The sequence below is a fragment of the Eutrema salsugineum genome, unplaced genomic scaffold, assembly GCF_000478725.1.
Source record: "Eutrema salsugineum unplaced genomic scaffold, Eutsalg1_0 scaffold_8, whole genome shotgun sequence".
Lineage (NCBI taxonomy): Eukaryota > Viridiplantae > Streptophyta > Magnoliopsida > Brassicales > Brassicaceae > Eutrema > Eutrema salsugineum.
The window spans coordinates 4,450,155-4,470,498 of record NW_006256414.1 but is presented as its reverse complement, the minus strand read 5'-3'; the positions used below and the strand labels follow the sequence as shown (position 1 = coordinate 4,470,498).

The following is a 20,344-nucleotide window of genomic DNA, read 5'->3' as shown; positions in this document are numbered from 1 at the left end:
GGACCAAGTACGTATTAAAATTTTAATTAAAAGACTACTTTAATTTGCTATATATCGAAATCAAGAAAATAAAAGCGGAATTTTTTTCTATTAGGTGGACCCGAATGATCTGATGAATTTCCAACATGGTTCCATGAGTTACTACTAGGTCCGATGGCAAAAATAACTACAGCCTCAATGTATTTCACTCAGGGCTATGTTTTTCACACATACCGTCACGGTGCAAAGCGGGCGACAACTAACTATGGAGTTTGTGTGAGGGGTGAAATCGATTTTTATGGAGTTGTGCAAGAAATAATTGAAGTAGAGTATCCTGGATTGTTAAGGCTGAAAATTGTTCTCTTCAAATGTGATTGGTTTGATCCAACTGTTGGACGAGGGGTACGTCTAAACAAGTTTGGAGTTGTTGACGTGAACAAATCATGACGGTACAACAGGTTTGAGCCATTTATATTAGCTTCTCAAGCAGAACATGTAACATTTCTGCCATACCCTCGAGTTCGATCAACAAGAATTTCATGGTTAGCTGTAGTTAAAGTGGCTCTGAGGGGCAAGTTTGTAGGGGTTGAGGATGTTCCACTTCAACAGGACACTTGCGTAGATCTGTCTGAACCAGATGTTGATGAGGAGATTTTCTTAATAGACCCTCGGAACAGGCAAGTTGAAGATCTTCCCGATGATACAGAAGAAGAAGGTGATGATGAGTTTGCTGAAACCGATGATGACGATTTGGCAGAAGAAGACGGTGATGGTGATGAACTAATAGAGGAAGATGAATCTGATTGAGTTTCATGCATTGTATTTAGTGAATGTTTGTTATTATGTAATTTGTAACTTTGTTTGTTTGAATTTTTTAAAAACTCTAAAATTCGATTTTACGACGGTTTTATGACGGTTTTTCCTAAACCCTAAATCCTAAGTCTAGGTTTTAAGCCCTGAATGAATAGGGTTTCAACATTACGACGTCTTTACGACGAACCATCGTAATATCGTCGTAAAGTACGATGGTTTTACGACGAGTACACTATTTCGTCGTAAAATAGTCGTAATGTTGAAATCCAAGAATTTGAATCTTTTATATCTTATTGGTTGTAAGGTATTTCACAAATATTTTTGATTGGTTATCTTATTTTATATGAAATGCTATCAATCTGATCAAAATCAAATATTTGAAAAAAAACATACATTTTTACAAGTTCATGCATGTTTTCGTAAATGTTAAGTGAAAGGTTATATATTAGATTATGGAATTTCAATTTTTACTATCTCATGTCATAAATCCATCATACATGCAAAGTTGTAAACCTTTTATTATATGTTAGGATACAATAACCTTTGCATTGTTCTTTATGCAATATCCCATTTATAAGATTTAGGGTTTACTCACTTTTAAAAAAAACATCGTAAAACCGTCGTAATATAATCGTAAATTTACAACGGTTTTACGACGACTAAACCCAAAACCGTCGTAAAACCGTCGTAACGTTTGCACCGGATAGGCTCCTGATCCGAGGTACGAGGTTATAAATGTTTAGACGTTACGACGATTTTACGACGGTTTTGGGTTTAATCGTCGTAAAACCATCGTAACGGTCAAATGCTCCCATCACGACACGTGTCATGTCATGCAGTGGACCGACTGTTATACAACCAAGTCGTCGTAAAACCGTCGTAAAGTTACGATGATTTTACGACGATCACAAAATCTATATAAGGGACGCGAGTTTTTCCCCTTCGTCGCTCATTCCTCTCTTCCCCCTCTCTCTCTATAAATCTCTTTCTCTCTCTAAAAAACTAACCCTCTCCCTCTCTCCCTACTCTCCCTACTCTCCTAGCCAATTAATTGTAAGTATTTTTTTTAAATTAATTTCATTACATATTATTTTAGATTTAGGTTCGGAATTTGAATTTAGGTTCGGAATTTAGATTTAGGTTCGGAATTTAGATTTAGGTTTCGGAATTTAGATAGGCCCGGATTTTGTAAATTTAAATAAATATTTGAAAAATTAGTAACAAATTTTTTAAAATTTTGTAGATTCTGTCGATATGGCTCCTCGGACTAAGAGATTTCACTACCGACAGCTCGTCGATTCTGACGGTACTGCCCCGTCTACCTCGGCGACCAGATCAGCCATCCCGGAGTCCTCGGGAACACAACGGACGGTTTTCCAACCGGTCGTTGTTCCGCAGCCGGCACTGCCTCCACCACCACCAGCCGAACCATCGGCTCCCGCACAGGCCGATCCTGAGGCTGATCCGATCCCGCCTGTACCGTATGCCCAGTTTACGGTACATGATCTTCTGGCGCAACCCGGTCGTGAGACCATGAACAAACTCGACCCGGATCGAGCCCCAGGCACCTTTTGGTACGTAATTTTTTTCCTTCAATATTTTTAAATTAATTAATATTTATTCTTATATATTTGATATTAATTTACTTTTCTCTTTTCATTTGACTAGGTTTACGACCGACAATGCAGTCGGTCGTAACGTTGCGGATATCATCAAAGGGTTTTTCGTACAACCTCATACCAGCTGGAAGAAGCTGGATCAGGCCACACTAGACACTTAGTTCAAGTGTTTTGCGGTAAGTAATTTACCATTTCGTTTAATTTTAATTTTAAATTTTAACTTTTTACAATAATTACTAACTTCTTTTTTTTCCTAGCAAAACTGGCATTGGGAAACATCCGCACACGGACGTGTGGAGACGACCTTCAAGGAGAAGGTCAAATTCTGCCTCAACAACACCGTTTCCGACTGGAAACGGAAGTGGGAGGTTGACGGCGACAAGGCCAAGCCGGCGCTTATGGCCAATACCGTTTGGCGGGGCCTTGTCCAGTACTGGTTGGATCCGCACAACCAGAATACGGCCGCCAAGTGTTCCAGATCTAGGTAAGTAGTTAATTTCAATAATATTTACATTTTTTTTTTCTTATAATAGATTCTAATGAAAATATTTTTCAGGAACGCTATTGACGATGCGGGAAATCGGAAGAACGTCCCGCACACTTCTGGCCAGATTCCTTTTGCCGGAAGACGGCTTATGATGGTAAGTAAATTAAAATTATTAATTTTTTTGTTTTCAAATAATTAACTTTTATTTCTCGATACTAATTAATTTTTTCATTTTGATTTTGTAGGTCAAAGATAACGGAGGAGAACTTCTTCCGATGACGAAGGTTTTCGCCGAGACGCATAAAAAGCGTAACGGCGAATTCACGGATCCTCGGGCGGAGGAGATCTACAACGCTGCCTGTGCGGCGATCGAGGAGCGACAGACGCAGCTGACTCAGCAGGCGCGTCAAACGTCTCCCGAAGGTAGCTCGGTCCAATCGACCCCGGCGCTGACGGTGGCGGAGATGGACCAGATCTTCGAAGAGGTAAATTTAATTACTATATTTAATTAATTAATGTAACTTTAGTTTTAAATTGAATTTCTAACCATAATGTTTTTAAATATTTGTAGGTTGCCCCAAAGAATAAGGAGCGGGTATTATGGATGGGGTCCATCAGTGATACCCCGAGAGCTACGGCGTCTCGTCACGTCCGGATCCCGGATCCGGTTATCCGCCAGGAGATCGATCAGATGCGGACCCGTTACGAGACGAGGATCGACCAGCTCTACGGTCTCTTCGAGATCATGGGAGCCGACAACCCGGTACTCATGGCGCAGTTGGACAAGTTGCGGGCTGATGGGGTTGTCGGATCGTCTGCCGCCGGGTCATCCACTAGGACGCAACCGCCGGTGCAGACGGACGAGGAGATGTTCTGATCTCTCGGGGTTGAGCCTCCTAGAGCCGGAGATCAGGCGCTGGCGGAAGCATCAAACCGAAGACCCGGCAAGGAACACGTCCAGGACGATGGGGAGGAGGCCGATGACGGGATCGACGATTTAGATTTAGGTTTAGATTAGAGCTGTAGGGTTTTTATGTAAATTACAATTAATTTTAATTTCAAATTTTAATAAATTTTAAATTGTAAATTATTTTTTTAATTTAAATTTTAATTCGAATTAATTTTTTTTAATTTTCAATTATATTAAACGTCGTATAATCGTCGTAATAGCTTTATTAAAACCGTCGTACATTCGTCGTAAATATTACGACGAATTTACGACTAAAATGTACGACGACAAATACGACGATTACATCCGTGCTTTACGACGATTTTACGACGAAATGATTAAATACTTTACGATTGATTTACGACGGTTTATGCGTCTTACATTTTACGACGATCTTACGTCGACCATTAACGACCACTTAACGACGGTCCAGACGAAAACCAAGTCGACGCAATTCGATGTAAACTCGTCGTAAACTGTACGACGCATTTACGACGATTTTGTTTCCCTCGATGTTACGACGAAACGAAACCGTCGTATATTATACGACGGTTTTACGACGATTTGTCTATTACGACGATGACTTTACGACGATTTCGAAATCGTCAGTAGTTCGTCGTAATAGCCCTATTACGACGAAATAGCGACCATTTCGCCCGTTGTAAAATGATGTTTTTCTTGTAGCGAATTGGTTTTGTTCCAACAGGAAGATCAACCAGGCTCCTTGTTTTATTCTTATTAATCGAACCTATCTCTTCCTCACATGCATCTCTCCAGACTTTTAACTCTTTTGCTTCATTGTAGTTCCAAGGTTCTTTGTCTATCGGAGTAAGCTTGAAAGAAGCTTGTTGAGCAAGGTTTCTAGAAGATTCTTTATGTTATGTTTCCTAAAAGAGTTAAGTCTAAGAAAAAAAATTAGGAGTTATCTAATTACCTTATTCTAATAGGTTTAGGAGTAGCTAAACATCTATATAAGGAGATGCCAATGTGTGGCATAACTTATGAGTTTTGAGTTTTGATCTTTTAGGTTTTTGAGTGAGTTTTCCTAAAGTTTAATAAAAGTGAGTTTTATTAACTTGATCTTAAACCTAGTTCGATAATATTTGGTATCAGAGCCATTAAACCAATCGATCAAAACCTAGAAACTAAGTTCAAAAAGACATGGGAGATATCGTACCAATCACGAAACCGAAGGAGATGAGTACATCGACAATTCAGTGTCCGATGTTGAATTCAACCAACTACACCGTATGGGCGATGAAGATGCGCATATTACTCAGAGTTCACAAAGTATGGGATATTGTGGAAACAGAGTTAGACGATGCAGACAAAAACGACATCGCTATGGCTCTGATCTTCCAATCAATACCCGAAGCAGCTGTTCTACAAATCGGCGGTCTAGATACGGCTAAGAAAGTGTGGAACGCCATTAAAGCAAAACATGTAGGAGCAGAAAGAGTCCGACAAGCCCGATTACAGACTCTAATGGCTGAGTTCGACAAATTAACGATGAAAGACACGGAGACCATAGACGATTTCAGTGGAAAGCTATCTGAAATATGTTCGAAAGCAGCAGCATTGGGAACAATCATTGAAGAGCCGAAACTTGTTAGAAAGTTCCTTAAGAGTCTACCCCGGAAGAAGTTCATACATATAGTAGCCTCACTCGAGCAAGTATTAGACCTCAACACCACCAGTTTTGAGGATATTACTGGGCGCTTGAAAGCCTACGAAGAAAGAATCCAAGGAGAAGATGAGGAATCACAAGAGGATCAGGGAAAATTGATGTACACCAATACAGTGTCACAACCAAACCGAAACTATAGTAACGAATCTAGAGGCAGAGGTCGAGGAGGACGCTTCTATAACAGAGGAAGAGGTCGTGGCAGAAACAATGAGGCAAGAGATTTGTCTAAAGTTACTTGTTATCGGTGTGACATGATGGGACATTATGCATCAAGCTGTCCTGATAGATTGCTAAAACTTCAAGAGACTAAGGAAGATGAAGTCAATGATGATGACACACACGAAGGAGAGAAGTTGATGATGCATGAAGTAGTGTTTCTCAATGAGAAAAACGTGAGGCCAGACAAATTTGCAACAACTTCCGATGAAGACAACATATGGTATCTTGATAACGGGGCTAGCAATCACATGACAGGTAACCGAAGTTACTTCTCAAAGATTGACGAAAGTGTCACGGGAAAGGTGCGCTTTGGAGATGATTCTCGCATCGACATCAAGGGAAAGGGATCCATACTGTTTGTAAGCAAGGATGGTGAGAAGAAAATTCTTGCAGATGTCTATTTCATACCAGATCTCAGAAGTAATATAATCAGTCTAGGGCAGGCTACAGAATCCGGATGTGATGTACGCATGAAAGGGAACTACTTAACACTTTATGGGAGTGATGGAAAGTTACTAGTAAAAGCACAAAGATCAAGAAACCGGCTCTACAAGGTTTGAATGGAGGTGGAAAACAGTAAGTGTCTGCAGATTACAACCTTAAGCGATTCAGCTAAATGGCATGCAAGGCTTGGACATGTTGGTATAAAAACCATGAAGACAATGATCAAAGATGATTTAGTCACAGGTATACCAAGTATTGCAGTTGAAGAGGAAACCTGCTCTGCATGTTTACTCGGTAAACAAACAAGGAAGACTTTCCCACAGGCAACCTCATATCGAGCAAAGCAAGCACTTGAACTGATCCACGGCGACCTTTGTGGACCGATTACACCGGCGACAGCAGCACAAAATAGATACATCTTTGTGCTGATAGATGATTATTCCCGATACATGTGGTCCCTCCTGCTAAAGGAAAAGACTGAAGCATTCAGCAGATTTAAGAAGTTCAAACAGATTGTTGAGCAAGAAACTGGTCTGAAGATTCAAACTCTACGCACTGACAGAGGAAGCGAGTTTGTGTCTCAAGAATTTCATGATTTTTGCGAAGATACAGGCATCAAAAGACACCTAACTGCCCCATACTCCCTTCAACAAAATGGAGTAGTGGAAAGGAGGAACATGACACTTATGGAGATGACAAGAAGCATCATGAAACATATGAAAATCCCAAATTTCTTGTGGGGAGAAGCTGTGAGACACGCAACCTATATCATAAACAGAGTAGGGACAAAGACTTTGTTGAAGCAAACTCCATATGAGGCCTTTTGGGAAGGAACCCAAAATAAATTCGTGCGGGCTTTGCCAGTTAGACCCAAAGCAGACAATATTATACTAATTGAGAGAGTTGGACATGGGTTTGAAAAAACCTAATAATAAGGGTATAAGAGACATTTTATCTTATTTTTTAATTTGTGTGAAAAATATCAGAACAACACTCTTTGTGAAACAGAAAGAGTAAATACTTCAACAAATAAAATTATTCTTTTGAGGTGAGCAAATATTCAAATAAACGTATATAGCTTGATTGAGGAAAAACAAAACCGTGTATAGCTTGAATAGACTTTTGTAATCATGTCGAAACTCGAAAGAATCAAACTCTAGGAGAACTGAATTACATATACATAGTGAAACTCAAACTTTAAAAACGCGTATAATTAACTACACTATTCCATCTAAATTACATTTCATAACTTCTATACATTAGATACTATACAACAAAATTTAGGTATCAAGGAGTTCTTTAATTTTGTTCTCTTATTAAACTTTTTTATTTTGTTTTGTTTAGCTAAATATAGCCACAAATAAGTGGTTGGAATGAAACTATTATTCATTTGATGGATGTCTTCAAATCATAGTTAAAAACTAGAAAACTTAACCAAGTGGTGTATCTTTTTTTTTTTTGGGGTGAAAATTCGAATGCGGGTTAAAGGATAAAATTCGAATTCTCTCACTAAAATTCCAATCATGGTCAAAACAATTTTTATGCATAAATACCCGACTTATCTACAAACCATAAAAATTAGTATGGGGTTTCAAAAAGATTCTTAGTTTATCCAAAAAGAACCATAAAACAAATGAAAGGGCCAAAGAGATGAATTTGTATAACATACATACTTTCTCATGGACGAAATTCAATATTAGAGACATTGGCCTGAACCCAAGATTAGTCGAGGATATGACCCATAAGATATGTAAACTAACTAACGACTATTAATTTACCCTCAAGATTTAAAATTTCAATCATAGTGTAAGATGTTGAATGTAAAGAATTCCTTGTTTATCTACGTACTCTAGAATTGATTAGTCTAGGTATCGAGTGGGATTCCATTATTTTGAAGAAAAACCATCAAACAAAAATCAAATGGTCGATTGACGCTGGAGATGAATTTTTATTAGATACATATATGCTCATACAAGATTTTCAATATTACTAACGATGTCTTGAATACACGATTGATCGAGGCTCTAACCTATAAGATCTGGTGACTGGTGATAAGAACACCATAATCAGCAAGAAGAATGATTATGTGTGTAATGTGTTGCCTTTGTAAGTAAAACATCTTATATGATTATTAATGTCTAAATATAAGTGGTTTAATGATTGTCATATAGGATTAGTAATGTGAATTAAGATGATCTCCTCACTTAGTAATTCATTACTCACCTCATCTTTTCCCTTTCCACTGTGTACATGTGCGTTTAAGGTTAGGAAGTGAGACCAAAGGTTCAATGAGACAATGTTTCTAAAGTTATATATGAGGCAACTTGACATCTCGACCAAGCAAGGCCCGTTCAGGGCACTTCATCACATCGAACGCGACAATAATGGCCAATGGTACGTTTTTCTATCAAGCATGTACCAGCTTTTATCAAATAACATTGTTGAATGTTTTAGAGGAGCAATTTTTCTTTTACTCTAGTTTAAAGTAGCTTCTCGGTCACCGTTAAATACTCTATATGCTCTGTTTTTTTCACCTCTTTTTCTGTAATTCTTTCATTTTTGTTTTACAAGATCATGTAATTCTTTCTTATTTCCAGCTTTAAATTCTTGGGTTATGATGGTAAATCATTTAGAACTTGAACTATATAGATCGGATTAGAAAAGCTAATTATCTTGCAAGGAACGCTAGTAGTTGTATTAGTATGTTTTCGTTAAGCTTTTCTAACAAAGAAAGCTGAATATGTGCCAGATTGATTAGATACGAAGGCTACTATTACATCATCAAGAAAAAGTATCATTTGTGACTTGCGAGAGAGAAAAAATAATATAAATACTACTTCATCTACTGTGATTCTTAAAAATGTTGATACTACAACTATCTACTGCCACAGATAAGAAACAATCACACATGCAAAAGGTTATTTATTGGAATCGAAAGTAAATAAATAAATATATGTGGCAAGCCTTATCAGGGTGCATTGCTACATCAGGGTGCATTGCTACATGTTAGAACCTCACCTACCGACATATGGGTTCAGACAATCTGTCCTCGTTGTGGGGATCCTGAGGAGTCTATAAACCATCTACTGTTTTTATATATGTCCCCCGGCCTTATAAGTCTGGGCGTTATCGGACTTTCCGTCCCTTCCGGGTGTCTTCCCAAGTACCTCTATTTATCAAAATATGAGTTTTCTCTTTTGGAAAACAAAAGAGCAAGACATGACATATAAAAAGGATGTATATCCTTGGATCCTATGGTTTATTTGGAAAGCAAGGAACAAGAAAATTTTCAACAGGAAAGAAATTTCCCCGGAAAACACCTTGATCCACGCGAAAGTGGAAGCAGAAAGTTGGAGATTAGCAAACCAAGCTGAAGACGATGATGATGCTCACGTTGAGGCGTTGGTCCCCCCTCCGGTCCCGATATCACTACCCGAGGTACCGCAGACCCCGATATGCCGGATTGATGCTTCTTGGATCAATCACGGACAGGTTAGCGGCCTTGGTTGGAGTTTTAAGGATGGCAGAGGAACGGAGATTTTTGGTCTACAGGGATGTCGTAGAAGCCTCTCGGCTCTTCACGCCGAGATGGATTGCCTCTTATGAGCTATGTCATGCCTGAGAGAAAGACAGATGACGTCAGTACTTTTTCAGACCGACTGCTCGGACCTTGTGAGCATGTGTGAATCACCAGCAGATTGGCCATCCTTTAAAACAGAATTGGAATCCTTTCGTATTCTTCGCGAGAGCTTTTCAGAGTTTACCTTATCTTATATTCCGAGAATTCAAAATGTCCGGGCGGATAGTCTTGCAAAAGGAACTCGAGCGAGATGAGTTATTTTTTCCCAAATCGAGCCGGTCGAAGATGGTTTTCAAACCATCAAATATGATTGTAATAGTTGGGTAGCGAAAAAAAATAATAATAATAAATATATGAACCGAAATCTTTATCGAATCAAAATAATTGGATCCAAAAAAGCAACATGAAGCAGCAAGGAGAATAATAACATTAAAGACACATTCTCACAACTCAAACCATCATCAAAATGATTTCTCTCTATCTCTCTCTCTTTTTAAACATGGATTTCACACAAAGCCAATGAAACCACACACAAACTTTCTATGGAAAAAGTTTCTTTTAGTCTATGAGAGAAGGATTATATAATATGTATATGAAGCTTGTTATACCTTAATACTTCTCATAACTCACGTGGAAAATTGTTTATTTGTCCTTCCTCCAACACATCTTTTCCGTTAGTCTTGTAACCTACCCGCATCCGCATCACAATGGGTTTCTGAAACGGTGAAGACCAGAGATTATTCTAAGAGTTCTGTGGATTAAGTTTCACAACAGATCGAGAGGTTTGTGCCGGTTGCTATATAAATCTGGTGAAGAGAGAAAAAGAATAAGAGAACGGTACCTTTCCGTGTTGGCTATTTGTAACTCTCATAGTTTGTTTGATGTTTCCATTGGCTGGAAGAGAGTTACTGCTAGCAGGATCCAGGTGAAGTTGTAGGAACTGCAATGCGTGCGATGACAGGAAGTAGGAATATGTTAGAACATCGTCAACAAAATTTTGAAACCTGATCGTTTTTGAATCTCTGATCCTTGTTTTATATCTCATCTAACAAAGAATATATATTACGAAAACACAAGATAGACACAAATCTTCATGCAAAACAGGTACATGTTATAATTTAATACGTACGAATTTTGTTAAAACATGAATTTATCATGGCTATGATAGTGTGGACCGTTCTAGGCAAGAACCAAGCTCATGGCAGCCTTTTGATTAGGAAAGATCGTGTGGCATAAACTATGAAGCGCAAGGTCTATAACATAAGCAGAAGAACAAGTTTGGGACCTGACCTTTGGAACAGCAGCCTGGAAAAGAAAATCTGTGTACACGTTAGGAGTAAGATTTGTAAAAGTGGCAACAATATCTGTCGTTTGAGGGTTTTCTGGTTGCTTCGTAAAATTGAACTCAATCTTCAAGGAGCTACTTTCAAATGCAACTATGGATGGATATGCTGGACCCTTGTCTTCTGTCATGGTACAAAAGAGTGTCATCATCACATTTAATCACATAAATAAATTGTGTGGAAATAATTTCTCAGCGTTTAACATCGCATTTTTACCGCTCGTTGGTGGGGTGGGGCCAAATGCATCCAATAAATCCACCATGGAAGAAGGCGCAGTGGGAGAAGTTGATGAAATTGTATCTATTGAGGCTAGTGGAGCATTGTTCTCATGAATAGATAATAGGTCTCCATTCGTTGAGCCATTTTGCACAGGGGCTGGACTTCCGATGGACAACAGATCCAAAAGAATATCTGCACCAGCTTTCGATGGCTGCATGGTACCTGAAAGTGATAGACGCAGGGTGAACAAAGAGCCTGAAGATTTAGACAATACAACGCAGCTTCACAGATGAATATCCCAAACCCTCTACAAAACATAACACTATTTACTTATCTTGACTAAACAAATTTAACAGTTTTCTTCAGGTCATAGTTAGGATTAATCATACTGCCACAAACAACTTGCAGAACATGACCAGACAAAATTCTCTGGCTGAAGAAGAAGTGTATTTGAACTAGGATCCGACTTGGATTCCAAGAGTATAGGCTATACAGATGTTTATCATTATCCGTCACAATACCCAGAAAACTCTTACTAGGGAAGTTATTTGTTCTTTGAATGGTAGAGTGGAATAACATAAGTTTGGAAATCAAACCAGGTTGTGCCGAAGGCTGCGTTAAATCAACACCAAGAAGATCTTGAAGAAAGTTGGCACTGGAAGCGGTAGGGGCAGGAACATCATCAGAACTCAGGTCGAGTAAATCTACAAGAGGAGCTGCAGCTTTAGCAACACCGTTCGGAATACTAAGTGGAGATTTTCCAGAAGTTGACACGTTTGCCGGTAAAGAACCAGCTCTCCTTCCACTAAATGTTGCCTCATCAAGGACCGGCATTCTTTCAACCAAGGAAGATCTGCATAAATTTACATCCATTGTGTCGAGTAATTTAGTAGATCAATATCCGTTGAACTCCCGCATCCAAAAATGATGAAAACAAATATGTCCAGTAGCATTGAAACAATTACCTTATATTCTGATGCTTTTGAATAACTGAACTGAACTCCAAAGATCTTTGTTGCAGTTCTAAGACAAAGCTGCCTTTGTTCTGTCCTATGATACTTTTAACCCTCCTGTAACGAAATACAAAAATACATTGACTAAATTTTCATACCTAACTTGTAAACAAAATTACAGGACGTGAAAATAGTTTACGCATGATTATACCCTAATAACCAGAAAATATAGAATTAGCTGCGAAGGCGTGAAGCTAGGTAGGAGGAGTTAGCATACTCTGAACAAGAAGGGAAACGAGATGAGATCTTTAACAGGGCAATGAGCGCCATTGCCTTAGTTGTGACATCCGATGTATGATGGTTAATAGCAGTCTCGACAACATCCACTGCATCCGATTCTGTTACCTGATTAAAGAAGCTTGAGAACACAAATCAATATCTACACTCCTCACTGAACAGTATGTCTTTAGCATGTAAAGACGATCATTCACAAATTTTCAGGCAGAAAAGTTTAATAATAAATCTGTTTGAATGAGAAGTCAAATAGGGAAAAAAAAACTCCCTTTTATTTTATTTTTGATCAACGTCCGTTTTCTGTACTTTTTATCAACCAGAAGTACGAGCAAATTAGCGAAGCAGAAAAATGTTACCAAAACAAACAAACAAAAAAAATCAATCAAGAATTGAATGCCATAACTGTCACCTCTAATATCAGTGACAACAATAAACCCCTTAGTGCAAGATGATGGTACTCACCGTGATTGGATCTTCTAGTTCAAGCATTCCAGCATTGTTAACCAACAGATCAGCATATTCTCCAATGCACCAAATAGCAACCCGCACAAGAGTTTCCTGTCCCACATCATAATGAACCTCTTACTCCTTAAATACATGATATTCAAATTTGGGAAATGTCTGACTAAAGAAAAATGCATCTACCTGTTCAGAAGACCTAAGCAATGCTCTGTACAAAGCCCTGACAGCGTACCCATGGAGATCAGGGGCATTTGTTATTACAACAATCAGCGCGTGCCATACATCCTCTTTCACATAATTTCCAGCCTGTTATGAACATAATCAAATTAGAATAAGACCAACTTATTTCGTAAGAAAAAAAATTATTAATTAAAGAAATCCGCATGTCCACTGGTGCCAAAAAGTGTATAAAAAACGTAATCCCACTACCTGGGTTAAAAATATACCTCAGATAGAACCTTAAGCATTTGATCAATGTACCAGATTTTCTCTGGAGCAAACCTAGTCAGCAAGGAAATACCAACAGTTAGTACCTTAAATAATTAATCACGTCTGAATTACACCATTCATCCAGGCCAGCATTCTAATAAAATTTATAGATTACTTTTGGTTGAGAAAGAAACACATCTTTGTTACAGATTTAAATGTTCAGTTACTATCCTGTAGAAGAATTCTAGTAAAAGTTGTGCAACTTACTTTTCGACGATGGAACATATCTTTGCAGTAAGATCTCCCTTGAAATCTTGTTCGCTTACTTCTAAATAGTCTATTAGTTCCTTTGCTAGTGGTTTCACGTTATTCTCATTCACCAGAAGGTATATAAGTTCAAGTGCCCTTTTCTGGATGGAGGCATCTGAATCCTAAGATATCAAAGAACACTTCGATTTTAATAAAGAGTAATCTCAGAATAAGTAGAATTGGATGCCTAAATGTTAAAAGAGGGAAGAAAAAAAACAGATACAGTCACTATACTGTGAAACCAAGCCGGGAAACATATTTTAGCCCTGAGGAATAAGTTTCATTCCAGGACCAGTAAAAGAGTGGAAACAAAATACGCTGCTAATTCAATTAGATAGACCCAACAAGGAAACAAACAGTAACACCACATTAAATACCTTAACACACTCCAGTATTGTAGCTCTGTGTCTCTGAACCGCTTGGGAATCAACTGTTAAGGCTCTCATCAGCATGTTTAATGCTACATATCTGAGAAAGCAAAGCTCAGGTTTATTTTTCGGAAGTAGTCAGTGTAGAGGTGATATAGGCATCAGATGAAGTGTGTTATCACTTGTCACAAAATGTCTTCAACATACAATAATTCCATCCATACACAACTGCCAAAACATGTCAGGTTTGGTTTCTTTTATCTTTAAAAACAGCTACTCCTTCAAGTAGACCCAAAAAAAGAAAAAAGAAAAAGCAATTCACTGCAAACAAAAGTGGGAAGACTACTGTAGATGAATGCTTATATATTAGAGATAATGTTACAGAAAACTCAATAACGAGTGGTACTCGATAAAAACCTGATGTTATTATCTCGGTTGGACAAAAATTTCCCCAAGATATTGATTGCAAGGACACGTAAGCCACCATTTTCTTCGATGCTCATTATCGTTTGAACGCATTCATATAGGATAGCATTGCCTGCATTTTTGTTTGACTCGGTCTTCGATGCCACCTATGACATTACAAATCAAGTTGGAAGTGAAGAATAATTATATATCTATATATGTGATAATGACCCTGACTAATATAGATCAAAACCTTTTCTAAGAAAATGTAACAATAGATCTGTGTAACCAAACCCATAAGGTGTGAAAACGGCTTCATTTGTAACCGTTGTTTCAGATGTAGTTTTGTGGAATTATTTAATTAATCTTGGAAATCAGAAAGAACTAGCAAATATGAAAAGATTTAAAAAAAAGAAAAAAACTTTTTGATAGACAAATAGAGGACCACGAACATAGCAGTCATTCAGGACAACATAAGCCTTGAAAAAAATTTCGACAGACTAAGCACACACAAACCTGAGCAAGTATATCATTCATACAGTCACTGGCCTCTGCATCCCCTTGGCCCAAAATACGCAACAGTTTGAGCAATCTGATGTGAAGAAATGGATCAGTAATTCCAGCTACGTCATACTCGGGTGAATATGGACTGTTTGCAATATCCCTCAGGGTTTTAACCAAACCCTCTGTGCATTTCTGTCAATCAGAAAAAGAAACAGAAAATTTTCCACCATGACAAAAAGAACAAAGATTGAAAATATTCAAATCAGTTCAGCATACAAGCAAAATATATGCATGGCTCCCAAGAAGATCATGAATCTAAAGAGACATAATGGAGAATGCAGGGATACTATAGATTCCAGCTACAGAAATCATGGAACCATGAGAAATTTGCGAAGAGAAGTCTAATAAACAGACACAGAGGCGCTTTTTTCAACAAAGATACTACAGCACATCAGGCATCCTAATATTCCTTTAACCAGTTTTGTAGGCTATTAGTAGATTACCTTCCGGAAATATTCAAGGGCTTCAGGACTGACTGTACAGATTTCGGTACAAAGGTGAACTCCCGTAATGAGAACACCATGATGCTTTTCTTTGAGTAAAGCAGCGGCACGATTAGTAAAGTTCTCAGAAAGATCCGGAACTTTTCTGATGATCCGTATGGCGCAAAGAGCTGCCTAAATAAACAAAAAAAAAAGATAATGAATGAAAACTTCAGGATAGAGTATTTTTCTACGGATATAAAAAAGAATGACAGAAGTAAAGTGAAGTTTCGAGAAACTAAATATACAGCTCTCTAAGTACAGCCTTCATTTGGTTAATACACGCACGTTAGCCTAGCTATTCAACATTTCCACCTCTAAACCCCACTAAGAAGACACTCCTTATCTGAATGGTTACAATGACAGGACGAGGAAATACTCACTTTCTTGCGTATATTTGGATCACGAAATTGAAGTAATCTTTCAACTTCAGGTGCTAGATCACGAGCCATTTCTGCTGAACATATATTTCCTAAAGCACAAAGAGCAAGCCCCACAATGTATTGGTTGGTATGATTCAGGTCTCTAAACATGAGTCAAGGTTCTCACAAGGGGAGACAAAAATTTAGTACAAGCTGCCAAAAATCTAAAATGCTACTAAGGAAGCAAATTAAAAAATTTACACTATAAAGGATACTGCTTAAGCGAGTTGGTGACCAGCATTAATACTTCTTGCCTTTCGTCAAGAAGCAACATTAAACCTAGATAGCCAATTCTCTTCTCTGGAAACCCCGGAGAAGCAATTAATTTCAGGCATTCCATCTGTCCAAAATGAGTGGGGTAACCAAGCATGTGAATAAACATGAGCTTTGCTAGATCCCGGTGTCTGTAGTCCTGGTCATTTTCATTAATTGAAGCACGAATAGCAGCACATTCTTTCCTTACAACAGCACGTTCCTCAGCGGCGGTTTTACTTGCACGTATAGCCCGAATCATGTCGCTGCAAAATAAAATGTCCATAAATGCCGAATTCATATATATACTGTCAATTTATAAATGGTCAAAGCCATGTATAGCTTGAGTACGATATATTACTGTAACACTAGTACAAGCTACCTTGAATAACCTAAAACAAAGGCTGAGAATTGTGACAGGTCAACAGGTACAGAATACAAAGGACATACAATCATCTACAATTGTGTACGTTCCACAAAGATACCATAATTGAATAACCGATGTCAAAACATATTCTTCAAAAAATTACGAAAAAAACATCCCTTTCTCAGTTTAATAAACATGCTCTTCACCTTCCGCAAATTTCACTTGATGCCTAGTAACACTCTTTTATCTAGTCACTATAAACTATGCTTCTCTATCTTCTAAGGGCTCAAATGTGTGATCCACCATATACACGACATTATAACTTATCCTCCCAGGATTATCTTCATGAAACCTTGTCAAAGGATATGTCCCCATATTATGTTTGATCTCAATTTCCACGGTTTTACTTGAAATTGAAGCATACACTTATAATCAAACACACTGATAAGTTTAACAAATGCAAAATAATACGTGGATACGAGGATTCTCCCACCCCGAAATCTCCCTTTGGAAAAAAAAATTGCTATAATAAATCAACCTATAAATTTTCCGATCAACTTCACTTTCCAATTAGATGGCGGAGAAAATGACATTTCCCAGTAAACTAGAAGAATCAAGCTACCTTACTGTTTACGGAAACTAAGAAGGCAAATTAGGCAACAATGGAAGTATCGCATAGTCTCAATAACTAGCAAATGGAGATCGGAGCAACTGATTCCTTACCTGAGACGCGTGCCGGAGAAGAAGGGATTCATGATTGTATCGACTCCCAAGAGGTCCGAAGCTGAAAATCAGATCCGTGACGAAAAGAGATTGAAGATTGGCGCGAGAAATGGATCAACAGATTTGAAAAATCATAGATCTAAGGAGCTCTGAATATCCATAGAGAACGACGGAGAAAGATGGATTACTCCGAATCGGATCTGAGAATTTTGCTTTCACTTGATCTCTTCCACTATCGATGAAAAGATGAAAAAAAAAATGAAAAGAGAGAGAGAGAGTGTGTATTTTTTTTCTTCCGTTTGATTCAGAGATTTCAGAAGATGGAAACTAAAAGCCTCCGACTGATTCAGCAGTTTTGTTCAACGACAATCTCAGTTTGCATTTGTTTAACCAATCGGTTTATTTAATTTGAGTATTTGTTATACCAATCGGTTTACCTAAATTAATCTGAAATGGAGGGCAAATATACTCGCACACTTACAACTTCCATCAAAACCTCGTCATATGATCACCAAAACCGTGACACATTGAAACAAAAATGGTGAAGAGCTTTCTCTGGTCATACCGGTTTAGCAATAGACCGGTTCTTGGTGGGTCTCTAATTAAATTATGTAACTCACAAAATTTCATAATGTTAATGGAATGATTCACATTTCCATATGATTTAATCAGTCAACATCCATCTCTCCCAATATCTGCTTAAGCTCATTTCCTCTCTTCTTTGCTAACTCAACACAGCTCTGCGAAAATAAAAAAGAACCAGCAAGGCAACTACATAAGAAAATACTGGTGTAATCAAAGCCATGGATTAATTTAAGAGAATGCTGAAACTTCTCACCTTGATGGCTGATGTATGAGCGAGAGCGTTTCCTCCTGATTTATTGAAAGAAACAATCTGATCTGAGGAGTCTAAAACAACAGTCACGAGAGTGTCCATGATCGATTCTTCTTCAGCTGTTGGGTCTGCTAAAATGTAGTTCTTGTGGAGTATGCAAGTTAAAGAGAAAGGGATGTTCTTAAGCGTGAGTTTTCTCCTCTCCTTGTTCACTGCTTCCTTCTCAGTGATTGATGCATTGTCTTGCTTTTCTTCACCAGTGATGGCAACTATTCTTCCATTGTCGTTCAGAGCAACAACTGGAATTTGCACTGCAATATAAACATCTCTTATGCATCAGAGGAAGACATTGGCCTGAATATAAACCAGTATTGTGCTGAGAAGAAAGTAACTTTGGTATTGACTCAGTAAAAAGATAAGGGCTTTCTACAGATAGATAATGTCATATCGGTTACTAGCTAAGGGCTTTATATGGCTGCTTGCTCTTCACTGCAGATTCGAAAAGTAAATTGATAACCTTAAAATTTCAAACTTTCAGTCGGAGCTTAGGAAACGGCTTGAGTCAAAGGCGTTTTAGAAGAGCTATGCAATCAACTAAAGGATGAGATCGAAGAAGAGCTTACAATTCGAAAAGGCTGCAACAGCAGAAAGCAGAGCAGCATCAAAAAGAGCACCATCAGCATCCAGACAATAAATGTCCTACAAGAAGTTTCAGAGAGCAGCAATATTTATATGGTGATGAAAACACAATCACTAGGATACTATGTAAGAGTATAAGAATCAATAAACCGGGGAGCACGATATAAAAGCGACGTGTACTCACAAGATACCCCATCCAAGCAGCTTTACCACTAACTAGGCACAGTTCTTTAAGATCAATCATATTACAACTGCAAATAAAGGGAAATAAACATTCTCTCAAACCACAATGATAAGGGCACAAAGATGTAAGTGAATGAGGAAGCATAAGGTAGAAAGATTCAAACTGAAGCACCTTGAAATAGTATCCAACAAACGCTTTGAAATAACCGGAGCAGCATCAGCTGGTCTTCCAGGCCGAACAGTTGGAGAACATATAGGAGGCATGTGGAATTCAACAGCTAAAAGCAAAATAGAATCGATCAGTCACACATGAAACACTAAAGAAGAAGAACAAAACCACAAATAAAGAGACAAAGATAAGGTAGAGGCAACAAACAACCTATGCATCCTTCGTCTGGTGAATCTGTAGAAGGGGTCATAACTTCCATTCTAATAGCAGCAAGCATAGTCTGTCAAAAAGAAACAATGTAAGGTAAACATGGGAACAAAGTAACACTGCTCTGAGAATGTGAAACAACGAAATCGTTGGGTTACTTACTGTGTAGCCAATCTTGGCAAGAGCAGATCCATCGGCAGAAGAAACAAGTCCTATACAACAAGAGAACGACAATCAAGTGAAACTGTTTCATTGACTGGCTATGATGAAAGAAAAGAATCAACATACCAAGGTTAACAATGGTGTCTCTGGCTTTTCCAAGAGGTCTACCATCAGGTCGGAGAGATTCAGAGAGATGACGCTCGAAGAAACGAAGAGGAAAGATCTTTCTAAAAGCATCAACTTCCATCTCTGATGACAAGTCTTGAGATGAATCTGGTAATCCCATTGTTTTGCTTTCAGCTTCTGTCACGAAATAAGACAAGAATAATCGAATCATCAAATTCATATTTGCTCAAATGTGCTACGATGGGAGGATACACAGAATAGATTATCGCTGTTGAAATACTTCTCTGCAGCAAAGTTCGGTTTTTTTTTTAAACATTGCGAATAATTCTGATGAATAACTGACTAATCTTAGGTTAAACCTCTAGGGTTTATCAAATATCGATAGAAACCTCAGAAGAGGCAACAACAAAGATAAAACTTAAAACTTTAGAAAGGAAACCACAAGGAATGCTATTGCTCTAAGAGGAAATCAAAGAAGCTTACTTCAGAATTATTAGGATGTACGATTTTGAGTGAGAGAACGTAGCGGCGAGGAGGATGAACAAACGGCGGCGAAGGGTTTGAAAAAAGCCGTCGTCTTTAACAATTTAGTATTAAGGAATATTTTCAAAGAGACTCTCAGAATAACTAGTTATTGCAAACTGACCCTCAATG

At 38.1% G+C, this 20,344-nt stretch overlaps 3 protein-coding genes across 5 annotated transcripts; 1 reads left to right on the top strand and 2 right to left on the bottom strand.

The window, feature by feature from the left end:
- Positions 1-5,008: 5,008 nt before the first annotated feature.
- On the top strand, positions 5,009-6,313 carry LOC112087880. The gene has a single exon (XM_024158011.1). It carries the CDS (start codon positions 5,009-5,011, stop codon positions 6,311-6,313), a length of 1,305 nt encoding a protein of 434 aa, XP_024013779.1.
- Positions 6,314-10,206: 3,893 nt separating this feature from the next.
- Positions 10,207-17,646, bottom strand: LOC18009860 (AP-1 complex subunit gamma-2). 2 transcript variants are annotated; one of them, XM_006392125.2, is made up of 18 exons: positions 17,370-17,646; positions 16,243-16,545; positions 15,989-16,130; positions 15,567-15,740; positions 15,076-15,255; positions 14,572-14,726; positions 14,164-14,254; positions 13,745-13,908; positions 13,495-13,549; positions 13,232-13,354; positions 13,049-13,144; positions 12,570-12,697; positions 12,305-12,409; positions 11,936-12,192; positions 11,337-11,561; positions 11,068-11,243; positions 10,619-10,717; positions 10,207-10,492 (listed from the first exon to the last, which is right to left on the bottom strand). In XM_006392125.2, the coding sequence occupies exons 1-18, from the start codon at positions 17,399-17,401 to the stop codon at positions 10,397-10,399; spliced, it is 2,601 nt and encodes an 866-aa protein (XP_006392187.1). In that variant the 5' UTR covers positions 17,402-17,646; the 3' UTR covers positions 10,207-10,396. The 2 variants fall into 2 exon arrangements, with proteins under 2 accessions (XP_006392187.1, XP_024015644.1); XM_024159876.1 differs by having other exon boundaries at positions 11,068-11,240.
- A 187-nt stretch (positions 17,647-17,833) lies between these two features.
- On the bottom strand, positions 17,834-20,247 carry LOC18009677 (exosome complex component RRP43). Of its 2 annotated transcripts, none has more exons than XM_006392124.2 (9): positions 20,174-20,247; positions 19,691-19,867; positions 19,565-19,614; positions 19,406-19,475; positions 19,199-19,304; positions 19,028-19,094; positions 18,828-18,903; positions 18,208-18,515; positions 17,834-18,109 (listed from the first exon to the last, which is right to left on the bottom strand). In XM_006392124.2, the coding sequence occupies exons 2-9, from the start codon at positions 19,848-19,850 to the stop codon at positions 18,038-18,040; spliced, it is 909 nt and encodes a 302-aa protein (XP_006392186.1). In that variant the 5' UTR covers positions 19,851-19,867; positions 20,174-20,247; the 3' UTR covers positions 17,834-18,037. The 2 variants fall into 2 exon arrangements, with proteins under 2 accessions (XP_006392186.1, XP_024015656.1); XM_024159888.1 differs by having other exon boundaries at positions 19,691-19,864.
- Positions 20,248-20,344: the final 97 nt, after the last annotated feature.

Coding starts and splice junctions, on each gene's coding strand:
- LOC112087880 (XM_024158011.1), top strand. CDS start 5,009: ATGGGAGATATCGTACCAATCACGAAACCGAAGGAGATGAGTACATCG.
- LOC18009860 (XM_006392125.2), bottom strand. CDS start 17,401: ATGAATCCCTTCTTCTCCGGCACGCGTCTCAG. Junction 13,550..13,744: donor ATATGTTCCATCGTCGAAAA/GTAAGTTGCACA, acceptor CTTGCTGACTAG/GTTTGCTCCAGAGAAAATCT. Junction 11,244..11,336: donor CCCCACCCCACCAACGAGCG/GTAAAAATGCGA, acceptor GTACCATGACAG/AAGACAAGGGTCCAGCATAT.
- LOC18009677 (XM_006392124.2), bottom strand. CDS start 19,850: ATGGGATTACCAGATTCATCTCAAGACTTGTCATCAGAGATGGAAGTT. Junction 19,476..19,564: donor TTGCCAAGATTGGCTACACA/GTAAGTAACCCA, acceptor TCTTTTTGACAG/ACTATGCTTGCTGCTATTAG. Junction 18,110..18,207: donor CTCATACATCAGCCATCAAG/GTGAGAAGTTTC, acceptor TTATTTTCGCAG/AGCTGTGTTGAGTTAGCAAA.